We start from the raw sequence: 13518 nt of genomic DNA, 5'->3' as shown, positions 1-13518 counted from the left end.
TTTTGATCAGTTACTCAGCACTTCAGTTGTACTTCTTTACTTTTACTTGAGTAATTTCTTGGACGACTACTTTGTACTTTCACCTGAGTAAAAATATGTTGCCATAGTATGTCAAAATATTACTGAAGTAAGAGTAACACTACTTTCAGCATTTTTTTACTCAAGTAAGAGTAGGAAGTAGCCAGTCCAAGAAATTACTCAAGTAAGAGTAAAAAAAGTATTTGGTAAAAAGGTTACTCAAGTACTGAGTAACTGATCAAATATTTTAGAAGTACATCATCAGATGGACCAAAATTTAAAGCTATGTGGAAAATGAAAATAATTCATAATTGCAAAATAACAAAATCAGGCAAAAGAAACTTTTTTTTCCAAATAAATTTCTTACAATAATAAAAAATGAAACTTAAAAAAAACTGCAAGTGTTTGTGTCTGGTGAATTTGATACGTTTTCCCCACAAAAGTTACTCAAGTATATGTAATTGAGTAAATGTAACTGGTTACTACCCAACTCTACCTGGCGCTACTTTTCTAGTAAACAAATGACATATTTTGGATTACATATTCTGATGAGCGTTATATCAAACTAAATATAATGACTTGCAGGAGTACCTGTACCCAACTAAACGCCTTAAAGGTTGTCTGAGTGGTTTTTGTAATCCTTTAAGCTCCAGTCCGTATTTCCCCTCAAGCCCTTCTGGCTCTCTGGCAGGGTTTGTTTACTGGCGGAGAGCCTGGGAAGAAGGGGATCCTACAGGAGACTCCACAATCTACCTCTGTCTGTGGAGGGAAAAAACAGGAAAAAAGAAAGTTAAAGCTCTTATTTCTTTCCTAGTTATCCACATGCATGTGCAGTTTTTGTAGCAGACAGATGTGCAGAGAGTCAAGCCAACTTGGAGCGTTTTTTCCCCTTGTTATCTTTAACTCTCAAACAAAAAGGAGAGTGGAGCGCTTCTGATCCGCGACCAAGTCTGCCTGTCAGCTTTTTCCAGAGTGGACGTGAAATCTCTGCAAAGCCTGGGGAGCCCTCAAGCTTCTTAACGAGCACCAACATATTAATCAAGATAAGAAAGCGAAGCAGGCTGAACTCTTTTTCTGTCTGGATTTGTTTTTTCTTCTACGAAAGACTCTCTAACATTACGCCACAAATCCCCCTGAATTACAATAAAGCTGGACTTTTTTTATTTTTTTTTTTACTTGCTTTGCATCCATGCATCTTTCATGGGTTTTTAAAAACTGGGTGCAGTGCAAGCAAGCGGCTTATTTGTGACATTTCCTGAAGTTTGCGCTGACTGGGGAGGTTGCTGAACTTCACTTGTGGCCTGGACCAGAGTTGGAGCAGCCAGCGGCTAGCTTCCCGAGCTAGCAGCAACAACGGCTAAAACAAGCTCAACAAGTCTACTTTTTATTTCCTCCTTGCGGACACGAATGAGCTCATGAGCTCCGTTTGGTCTGGTTTAACGTAGGCGCAACGTTTAAGTGACAAAATAAATGCTCGTGTGTGGTACTGGTGTCGGTGCGGGGACATTTTTCACGGAGCGGCTAGCTGTAGCCGCTGCTGCTGCGTTAGCTTGTGTTTGAGTGAACACGTTGGACTCGTTCCTCCGCCCATCTTCCGGGATGTCTTTTATTTATTTTTGTTTACCTGTTGGCCCACGCTGCCAAACAAACCCTGCTTCCTGAGCGCATATCTTTTGCGGCTTTTGGACTGTTCACCCCCCCACACCTCTCGCACGGGATTATCGTGTATTTTGGCCGGAGCGGTGGTTGGATGGTAGCAGCTATGTGGCTCCGGACTTTGGGCTGTGTTTTGGCCGCTGTCTGCCTTGTGATGAGCTGTCACTCTGCGCATGGAGAAAGTAAGTGAAAACCGATGATTATTATACTTTAACTCGACCAACATCGACTTACTGTGGTGTTTTCGTTGCAGTTTTTATTGCCGTCCATCGTTTTGTGAATGTGCAATGAAAAACAAAAGTTGTGCAATACCCAGAGATGATTTTAAAACCGCATATTTGCAGATTAACGTTTGATAAATTAAAATTATTACCTGACTTAAAAAAAAAAAAAACTAATAAAAGGAAAACGCTTTGAATAAATTCTTTAAAAAAACGATTAACTCCTCAAACATACAAATAATAATAATATCGACAATTTTTGTGGGAAGTAAAGGTTAAATAAAAATGTTAGAGGAAACTGTATGAATAAATGAGTTAGAAAACACTTCACATTTGACAATATTAAAATATCTTCTTCAGATTTGTTGTCATCCTTTAGTGTGAAATGTCTGCTTTATTTTGTTTATTGTATTTAATGAATCTAAACATTTTATTGGACAGATTACCTTTCTTAAGACAAGAAAAGTGTTTAAATATGTTAAAAAGCTATAAAAACTATTATGCTATAAATTTAGTTCTGCTTTCCAGAGTATTAAAAAGGACAATTGATTAAAAATGAGACGTCTATTATTAAACATGCCTAAAAAAGATTAATTTGTTCCACTGTACTACAATGAATATATAGACATATTATAAAATACTTTCTACTCATTATTATGTTTTCTTCATCACTCAATCTAGTAACTACCATAAGAAAAACTGTGACTGGATGTTTTGTTTACCAAATCTTGACTAATCTAAATTAAGCCAGGCTATAAAAACAGACAAATAGATCTTATTGTTTAAGCTTCAGGATCAGAGGATTTGTTCATGAAATGAAAATCCTACTTTCTGACTGAATTTGGAGCTGCTTTGTAAGACTTTTACGCAAAGGTTTGTTTTATTATTTTCTGTATTAAAAACTTCTTTTTTTTCTCAGAACTACAACTTTAAATTAAAAATTTAATAGCAATATAAATGACATAGAAAAAGTAAGTTAAGATACGTAAAAGGTTTGTATTGCCAAGATTGTATTTGTCTGATGAAAGTTGATTTCGATGCTTTTTTTTTTGTCAAAGTAAAACATTAATTTAGCAATTGCTTATTGTGTGTCCTAGAGCGTACCTCATTAATTGTGGTTTATATTTGTTGATTGATTGCAGTCAAATGTTTTTCTTTCTGTTCGTGCAGACATGTCTGCAAAGAACAAGTACTAGTAAATATATAGTATGTACATCAATCTGTATCCTATCCTAAGTTTGCGGTACTGCAAAAAAATAGCATGAGTGCAAGTGACAGTCTGTGGTCATAAGGAGGAGTTGCGCAGGTTGACGGCCACAGGTAGGAAATATTTCCCCGGACTTCTGCAGTATTCACTCCTTCACTGAAAGAGCATTTTGACATATTTCACCACTCAATAAATCAGCTTACAGCCAGAAGAAAAACTGTTTGGAGTTTGTTTTTTTTAGCAATCAAATCTTATAAATGAAACCAGACTGCAGAAACAAACAGACTCTTACTGTGGCAGCCCCATAAATAAGAGTAAAACTGAAAAGCCTAGTGTTGAACGGCACTGGAGACCTCTGGGCAGAAGCTTGAGGAAATCATTTTTAATTTATTACTTACTCTTGGAAACCCGCTGTTTAAATTTGTCAGTCCTCCCTGATACATTTCACTACAGTGACACATTAAAAATGATTACAGTAGGACAATATTTTCCTTTGTAAATTCTAGTATTTCATTTTCATGCCCTTTCGCTGCGAAACCTCTTCTAATTTGTGTACCTTAAACAGAAAAATTGCACGTCCAGATTTCTTGTTTTGTTAGCGATGGTGGGTTGATAAAGGTATGCTAGCAGCAAGCGGCGGCGGTATTGTATCCAATGACTGCATTGAAGGGACAAAGGTTGACACTTATCGGCTGTGTGTGTGACTGTGCAGCAACTGTAAACACAATGTTTTGTCCCAATTAAGTAAGTAGTCTGAGAATTGGACAGAATTAGCCGCCAGTTATTATAAATGGAAGGCCTTTGGGTCGACGCTGTGGTCAGCACAAGAATGCAACAATGAGCCCTTTTCACAGCTCCTGAAAATCCCTTTCTGTTCACCAACTTAGGTGATAGGAGTGAATGAATCCATCTGCGCGTCGCCCGGAGACATTTTCATGTTTGCGCACACTCACTGTTTTACACCACTAAGAGTCTTTACATAAAGCAAATATTAGTTGTTCTTCCAAAGAAGTGAGTTGCAGAGCTGTGGGACCTACTTGCTGGTGTAACCTACTGTACAGCGAGGATGTTTATTAGCAGGGAACAATGTTGTAATTGTGTCACAACTTGTGGAAATTTTGTTTGGATTTTATTAGAACACCAAGAGTGGCTCTGCTCCAAATGGAGTGGCATTAATTTGGTTTTTAACACCATGCTGTGAGTTTCACTCTTAAAGTAATGATTAGAAACAAGCTGTTTGATAATTAACACATACAGAAATCTGTTTGATCATAATGAGTCCCTTTCAGCTGGATTTGAATGGATTTGGCATAGTAAAAATGTGAAATTACTTTTGATTTTCTTTATAATCGTTTAAGAAAGTTTCCTCCCTTGTGGACTTGACAGCATGGTGCTGAAACTCACTCCACTGGTTCAGTTTTTCTCGATGTTTCGAAGGGAGAGAACGGCTTCCTTTTGCCATTCTGTAAAGATGAGTTTATATAGAGTTATCTTCAAACCAGTTTGAACAAGAATCCTGACTAAAAAAACGAGGAGAAGTTGTGTAATTGCATTGCTTCACCCTCCCTTCTTGGTCTTCTCGGTCTTGAGTCAACCACAGACTTGAAGAGTGGAACCTGGTTGTCACACTGGCTGGTTTCATAAGCTGAACTGGCCGGTGTCGAAGTCAGAAGAAAAACTTCTGAGCTACTTTTTGGTCGCTGTCCAGCTCAGCTTGATGGAAAGTTTTACTAAATAATGAAAGCTTATGTTCAGTAGCTGTATGACCTGGTTTTACAGAACTGGCACTGACTGGACGGTTAAGAAAAGATTAAATTATTTACTGATAGACTCCCGTTTATCAATTTAGTTACTTCTACAGCCAGTTAGTTGGTTGCATTTTATTTTAGAGTGTCAGAGTAAATGCGTTGATGAAATGTGCAACCTTTTATCGTTTTCCTCTATTTTTACAATTACGCTCGACTTTGTAAATACGTTCAGTGTCATGGTTTTTCTAACAAAGTTTGAAATAGTCTTAACAAGGAACTAGCTTGTCACAATAAGCAATTGTGCTCAATAGTTTTCATTCTTTATTCCGAATATTTCTTTTGAAGGGCAGTTTTCACAATCCATTTTAATTATGGTTTCGGTTGTGTATTGTTTTTATTTCCATTGTGTTTATTGTTTTTGTTTTCTACGTTTTATTTTGGATATTTAAAAATAGTTCTTGTGTTAAGTGTTCTTTATAAAATAAAATTTTATTAGCCCTTAACAGGGCAAACTTGCATTATTAGACTATTATCAACTTGAAAATGTTCTCAAAATAACAATGTTATTGTCTATTACAATAATTTCTGGAGTAATTTATCGTCTTGTAAATTTTGATATTGTGACAGGTCTAACATTTTAGTCTATTTTCAAACTGCAACTGTTTGGACATCGTTGTTTGGCAGTGTTTTACTCCCTGAAAGCCAATAAAAGCAGCAGCTTACGTTGCAGTCTCTGGTGATTGGGTTGATTCTTGCGATAACACATCACTCTGACTGGAGTGTCAAGCAGCAGGAGTTCGCTGTGAAGCCTCAGGCACCGTGTTGTTGAGCAGCACTCTGGTCACAACGAGCCCTGTAGTCAGGCAGGTCTGATTTAGTCGCCCTGGCGAGGGGAACAATCGTAAAGCAATGAAACTGCCATCATCACACCTGTCGCTACTCGTAAACACCCTATGTGGTCTCAGGTACCAAATTCATATTTGACATGGATTCAAAAGAGCGATTTTGTGCTTGTCAAACTCAACAATGGCGGCTAAATCCAGGATGACAGGTTCTTATAAGAAAATTACAATCTTTATGATAGTTATGTGGCACACCTGCCTTCCTTCACTTTGTCTACAAATGTGTCCAACAAGGGGAAGGCTTGTTGTGTCAGATCTTTGACCTTTGACACAGTTCCTCTGTTGTTTGTTATTGCACTCTCAAACTTGAGAGGTAATTATTATCCCACTCTTCAAGTGTTGCCCTCAACACCCACACAAAATCAAAGTTCTTTTAAATGGCCATCAAGAGTGTGGATGATTACCCGGACATTAGCTGTTTCAGCACGACGGCTTGACATTGTAGTGTCAAGTCACTGAACTGCCTCGCGGTGCTTTCAGATAAACATGTGGTGGTTATCTACAATAAGAAAAACAACAGGTTATGTTGGGGGATGAGGAGGTTTTGATTTTATTTTAAAAAATATTGTAAAGCAAGGAGAAAATGTGGTTTTTAAGTGAACAACTAAATGATCTTTGGTGCGCATTAGGCACATGACAAAATCCCAAGAATGGGTTTTGTGATCTATCTTTTTCACTCATAACAACCTGATGTAAACTCATGGATCTGATGGCTCTTTAACTGGTTTAAACCTATTCTCTATTTTCTTTATTAAGTAATAAGTCTAAATTATGGCTTAAGATTGTTTAAGAAAGACCAGCTAACTGCTTTGAGTTGTTGACTTTGCAGTTGTTTTTTTCTCCTATTCAAGCATGTGGTGACAGTGGGCAGGAAGCTTCTCCCTCTTAGCTGCAAAACAAGATTCAATATTCCTACTTTGTTCAGTTTTCAGCCTTTTTCTCTATGGGGAAGGAAAACGGCTACAATGTTTTGAGTTAAAAAAGGTTTAAAATTGACAGGAAATTTGAAAATATCATTTGATAGTTATGTGTTATTGGAAGACCAGTGCTTGAATACTGACTATAAAGTATTAAAAAAAACTAAAATAAATAAGCAATCCTTAGCCTGATGGGGGCCCAAGTAAATCCTAGATGTTAGCTACTGCGTTGGTGTCAAGATGGTTTTCCTGTTGCATATTAAAATTGGAAATTAAAACTACTTTTAAAGGGGTTCTCAATTATTTGCAGATTTCATCTTCTTTTTCCTCTGCCAATTCTTGGGATCTACTGTAACTTTCCTGGATGTTATTGAAGTTTATACTTATCTACATCAATAGCTACCAACAGGAAAACCAGAGACAGCTAGCATTGACAGAGTCACTGGGTACAGAGAAATATTTATGATGAAGGAGAGGTTGCACAGTGGCAGAAATAACGTCCGTCAATGTCTGTGTCCTGGGAAAGAGCAATGGTTTTATAAAACAAGAGGACACACAGAATAAATGGCACTAATAGATCAATCAGTGCCTTCATCCATAAAAGAGACAAACAGAAACAATCTGTGGACAAGTAGTCCTTGGCAGAAAATCAGTGAGCACTGTTTGTGCCACCAGTGGTTTTGTCTAAGAAAAAAAGACACAACTAAACACTGGAGCATTGAGTCAGTTGTTTTTTTGTTTTGTTTTTTTCTATGTGGAAGTAAAACGGAGTATATTTAGCAGTGGCGGCAAACCAGTTCAGCATTAACACCCAAATTAAGCTCATCATCCATAAAGAGCCAAACAGCAATTTCAAGATTAGATGTTGAAACAGTTTTTGTCTTTGTCCCTAAGGTTTTAGTGGTAAGTATATTTAGGTTTGGCTTGTTCCCTGTTGTTGCTACTTGTATCAACTCTCATGTGTATCAGTAATAACAGAACAATGTTTAGCCTTAACTTGTTTAGTGTAGAAAAAAAACCTCACTCACAGATGTGCAGAGTTCACAAAACTTTTGAGCTCCGTCTGCCAAATTGGCGGAGATTGGCGTGTTTCACACAAGATATTTTTAAAAATCTTAGTTTTGTATCTATTTAATTGAGGGTATGGTGGCGACCGTTAACATTTACACATTACTTTGAAGCATTATTTTTGGTGTAACACCACAAGAGTTATCACTGGCCCCCAGTTTAAAAACTTCCTGCTCAGCAGTCAAAAAGACTCATTTAATATAAACATCAATGGTCAAGTATCAGTACCTTTTAAATATTTTTTATGTTATTCACTAAATTAAAACTCACTCAAAGGCTAAACACTGATGCACATTAATAAATATTAATATGAACTTTCAAAGGTGCCTCTGTTTCTGATTTTTCTCAGTTCTGTTTTTTTCTGCGATTGAAAAACCTCTCTATACCCAAAGTCCATAAATCTGAGCCATAAACCTGTACATGAAGTATGGGAAATTTCAGTTTTAAAAACCAACTTTAAAAAAAGAAAAACATATCTGCACAGAATCTGTCTCAAGGTTTGCCAGTACAGATATACAGTAATTGGCAATAATGTTTCCATCAATGGCTTTGTCCAGGAAAGAAACACTGCTAAACAATCGCTGGAGCACTAGTGTTTTTAATGGAAAAATTATTTAAGTTTTCTTTTAATGTTTGCAATTTTTAAGACTTTATAGTTGGTGTCCAGATATTAATCTTCAAATAACATAATTATCAAATTATATTTTCACATTTCCTGTCAACTTTAAACATTTTTAACTCAATAACACGACAGGTCGCTGGATGAATGACTGCCGAGCGCCCCAACCACCAGGCTTAGCAAGTTTAATGAGGGAAACCTTGAGAGAAGAATTGGACCAGGAATACTTTCTATGGGGAAGAAAACCATCAGAAACTGCAAATGGTTAATGGCAACAATAGGTCAAGCAAAGAACAGACCTAAAACCACAAGTAGTGAACAACAAATACTTTATATAAAAAAAAACTGAAGGAAAACTCAATATATAGCAGCCAATGATCTATCCAGGAAAAGGTACTGGACCTTCTACAGAAAAGAAAAACAAAGTTCATCACAGCAATAATTTAAACAACTGGAGAAAGTGAGGAATAATGGTTGGTTTTTGCTTCATTAGTCTTACCAGGATGAACACACAGTTAACTAAATTGTAATGTCTGAATGTTAAAATTACATTTATGGTACATATGGCTGCATATTTCATATCTTTTCCTTACTGCAAGTTAATTATTCCTTAAACCAGGAAGTTAAACTTGTTTTAAAGTTTTCAGGACAGCGAGTACTCTACTATGTTTTCATGTTTTTGCTTTGTTTTTAGGTGACAAAATAACAGAACTGTAAAACCTTGAAAGAGGAAGTGTTGCAAACACTCTGTTTGCTTTCTTGCATACATTTTGAGGCCTCACTTCTCTACAGGGTCCAGCAGTAATATACAACAACTTTTAACACCCTGCTCACCTCCCAGCCCCCTCCACCCACATTCACTCAGATCATGAGATCAGAAATCATCGTCGGGGCCAGTTGCTGCTCGCAGACGTAGTGAGACTGTGAGAGTTGATGCTGCTGAAATCAAAATGGACCGAGTGTCTCCCTCAGCTGTTGCACATATAATCCATCCATCCATCCATCCATCCATCCATCCATCCATCCATCCATCCATCCATCCATCCATCCATCCATCCATCCATCCATCTTCTTCCGCTTATCCGGGGTCGGGTCGCGGGGGTAGCAGCTTCAGATATAATAACTGTTTAATTCTGAACCAATGCTTCAGCTCAAGTACAAGCAGAAAACTTATTTTCATTGAGTAATTTACATGATTCATTTGATTGAAATCATTAGATGGTGCTAAGTGAGAGTGCATGCATTTATTTATTGTGTATGTCAGGATTTTGCGCAGACTGGGACATTACTTTTCTAAACGGGGTCACAGAGGTCAGATCTAGTATGTGGATTTGTTTTTTTCCCTGCTCTCTAATGTGATCAAGCTCTATGGATTTCCTTTATGCCTCATTGACTTTGATTGTGGCTTGATTAATGTGAACCAGACCACCTCCAAGCGTCACCCACTGAATCCAAAAGCAGCGCTGCGTAGTAAAGCTTTTACAGCGATAAGCTGATGAGTTGATAAAGTAAAAAAAAAAATAATAATCTTTAATGAAAGAATGATGATTTCTCTTTGTTAAAATTTTTTTGTTGGTTTGAAGAAGGGTAAGTACAATCTTTTAGGTATTCGTTGCTTGCTTTTTTAATCCTTGGTGGTCCTTTCATAGTTATCCACCTGTGTCACCTTGAAACAGAAATCAATTTTTTTAAAAGTCTTCCATAGAAGAAATATGTCCAATTTTTAAAAAGTGAATGCCAATATTTTCTTCATTCATCACCATGCAGTCAAGATATTAAGTTTTAGTCTTACTCTGCAGTTCATTTTCTTAGTTTTTGTTTCAGTGAAGAAACACAACTAGCAGATTGTTGTTTATACAGTATATTTTGTATATATATATATTTTTATTTTATTTTTTTATTTTATTTATTTATTTTTTTAATGACACATATTTACGTGATATGTATTTTCAAACTAGGCCTGTCACCATAACAAATTTTGCTGTAACGATAAATCGTCCTAGAACTTCTTGCGATAAACAATAATATTGTTGTTTTGAGACCATCTTCAAGTAACATAATAGTAATAGTGGCATAACAATGCAGGGTTCCCCCCAGTGCATAATAAGCCTGGCAGTCCACCAGGCTTTACTTGTGCCCCCACCAGGCTTAGCATTGCTTATTTATTTAAATCTTTTCAACATTTGTGCATTTTTAAGACTTTATCATTGGTGTTCAGGGATTAATTTTTCAATCTTTCAATAACACATAATTATCAAGTGATATTTTCTAATTTCCTGTCAACTTAAAAAAAAAAGTTAACTCAAAAACACAACAAGCCGTGCGAAGAATGTGCCCAACCACCGGGCTTAGCAAGTCTTCTGGGGGAAAACCATGTAATGCAAAATCACATTGTCAAGGATCAATAAACTTTAAATACTAATTAACATTTAAACATTGGAACTGGAAGACATTTTCCATCCATCCATCCATCCATCCATCCATTTTTTGTACAACCTTGTTCCTTAGATGGGTTGGGAGATGCTGGTGCCTATCTCCAGCTAACGTTCCAGGCTAGAGGCGGGATACACCCTGGACAGGTCGCCAGTCTGTCGCAGGAAGACATTTTAAATATCCAAAATAAATAAAAAAGCAACAGAAACGACAACAAAAAAATTAATTATGAAGTTTGTGCAAACAAAATTATCTTTCAAAAAAAAGGTCTAGTTGAGAAGAAAGCCCCAGACTGAAGACTTTTATCATTCAGGTTTTGGTAAAAAGAGAGAGAACAGGGGGAAAACGATAAATCAAGCAAATGAAAATTTTGTTTATTTTAATTTATTGTGCGATTAATTGATTTATTGTTCGTAACAGGCCTATTTGCAACCCAAGTTTTTACATTTGCAGCACATAAAAAACACTACCACAATAAACAAACTCACTCGTGCGTATTGTCTATGAAATGTAATGAACCTTGACCATCTAACGAATAAAGGGCAGACTAAAGCAAGGTTTCCCCCAGAAAACTGGCTAAGCCTCGTAGGTGGGGGTTTGGCAGTCATTCATCGCGCGACCCGTCGTATTTTTGAGTTAAAAAATGTTTCAAGTTGACAGAAAATTTGAAAATATCACTTGATAATTATGTGTTATAGAAAGACTGGAAGATTAACACCTGAATACCAACTATAAAGTCTTAAGAAATGCAAACATAAAAAAAACCGTAATAAATAAATAAGCAATGCTTAGCCTGGTGGGGGCACAAATAAAGCCTGGTGGCCCGCCAGGCTTATAATACATTGGGGGAGACCCTGATGAAGTACAAGCTAATAGAAAATGCAGGAACTGCAGGATTATTCCCATTTGTGCACCACAGTAAAGCTTTGGTCCTTACCAGAGTTTTACTAAACTTAAAATACAAACAAATGGCTCCAGATAACTTTTATCTTGACCAAATTCATTCATTTTGAACCAACATGCTTAACTGTTATCAAAATGATGCAGGATGGTATGAAAATGTCCAGCTGTGCATGAAAAGACCAAAACTTCAAATATGAAATAATGAAAGGTTGACACGACCAACATCCAAAAAATATGCATAGCATACATTTTAGATATTTTATTTCTTGCTTGGTTTTATTTAAAGTATTCATAAGACTTAATTTAAATAAATCTTACATGTTTCTTTTTCTCAGACATGCAGGCTGTTTTAGACTTTTGGTGTCTGCAGTCAATGAAAATCTCCTTTTCTAATCACTCTAATCGATTACTCAGAGCCACTCGGCTGTTTCCAGCCTCTGGCTAAATTACGGGATGTATGGCCTTGCCTTGTCACCATGGTAACCTTTGTGTTGTCTTCCAGCCTAGGGATCATTACATTTAGGGAGGCATATTTAACTTGTGCCTCATTGTCATGGAGTCAAGTTTTAATTGTTGTTTGTTTAAAACCGTTTCGGCCAAACTTTTGTTCACATGTACAAAAACGCGACGGTCTTCAAACACCTCTAGCTCTGCTGCCGCTCTGAAATTCCTCACTTACACACCAGGGCGGCCATGTTCCAGTTTGCAGCGCGAGCCTCTATTGGTGTGACTGCTGTGTATTAGATTCTCTATTGGGAATGTGGTGCTAAAAATACAGGGCTGACCGAAAGTGTACACTGATAGGAGCTTGGACTCGTCGCCCTGCGATGATTCGCCTTTTTCCACTCGTACAAGACAGACGGAGAGAGAGGCGCCTTTAGGGTTGCAAATGTTCAGGGATTTCAAGCAGATTGTTTTCATTTCTTTTAGGTGAATGTTTAAAGTTAAATGGATTAAAGCTTGTTCACTTTTTGTCACTTTTCAATCTTAAGCCTTAATGGATCTTACTTGTATTTTATGTTATAGGCTAACATAACAACTATGTAGCTACATAATAAGTTTTTACAAACAAGTATCTGCAGTGTCATGTGTCGTTTGTATTCAGCAATCCTTTATCAATACTTTGTAGATACTTTGTGTACGCCTGCAGTTATATCTCCAAGTATTTTTGGGCTATGTCTCTACCAGCTTTGCACACACAGAGAATGATTTTTATTTTTATTTTATTGCTGTTTTGATACTGACAGATACAAGAAACACAAATCAAGACAATGTAATGTTTGCGTCACATTGTTTATAGCCAAAGCTGATTCACAACACCCATTCCTACCATTCATCTTTGATAAATTTCTCCCATCTTAGCTAGACTAAATGAAGAGCATGTGAGGGTAAACCTTTGCCAAAAATTTACAGTTGGATTTAGGACTTTGACTAGACCATTTTAACAAATGGATGCTTTGATTTTAAACTATTCCTCTGTGGTTCTGGTTGTTCGTTTCAACTGGAAAGCGAACCTCCACACCACTACACGTTGTCTTTGGTTTTCTTCCAGGATAATTAAAAAAAATAATACATTTTAAATCAAAGATGGATATTTAAAACCGGAACAAAACATGTTTCCATTTCAGTAAATTTTGGACGATAACTGAATCAGTTAATGAACTTAAACTTTGAGATTAGACATTACTTGCCTGTTTTGGCTTTAAACCTGTGCCACAAATCTTGTAGCTAACGCCAGCTGGTGTTTCCGCAGCATGTTTATTATTATTGGGATATTATCAGGCTAACGTGTGTACAGGGAACCTCTGCCAACTAGTACTTCAATA

The 13518-nt window shown here is 36.8% G+C and overlaps 1 protein-coding gene across 1 annotated transcript in view; it reads left to right on the top strand.

Annotated features, from left to right (window-relative positions):
• Positions 1 to 713: 713 nt before the first annotated feature.
• insra (insulin receptor a) overlaps positions 714 to 13518 on the top strand; it is a 62619-nt gene continuing 49814 nt past the window's right edge. Inside the window, exon 1 of the mRNA XM_032564724.1 lies at positions 714 to 1856. Within this exon, the coding sequence (XP_032420615.1) occupies positions 1769 to 1856 (88 nt within the window). The 5' untranslated portion in view covers positions 714 to 1768. The remainder of the gene's footprint in view (positions 1857 to 13518) is intronic.

Source organism: Xiphophorus hellerii, chromosome 6, assembly GCF_003331165.1.
Source record: "Xiphophorus hellerii strain 12219 chromosome 6, Xiphophorus_hellerii-4.1, whole genome shotgun sequence".
NCBI lineage: Eukaryota > Metazoa > Chordata > Actinopteri > Cyprinodontiformes > Poeciliidae > Xiphophorus > Xiphophorus hellerii.
This window is presented reverse-complemented; position numbering and strand designations above follow the sequence as displayed.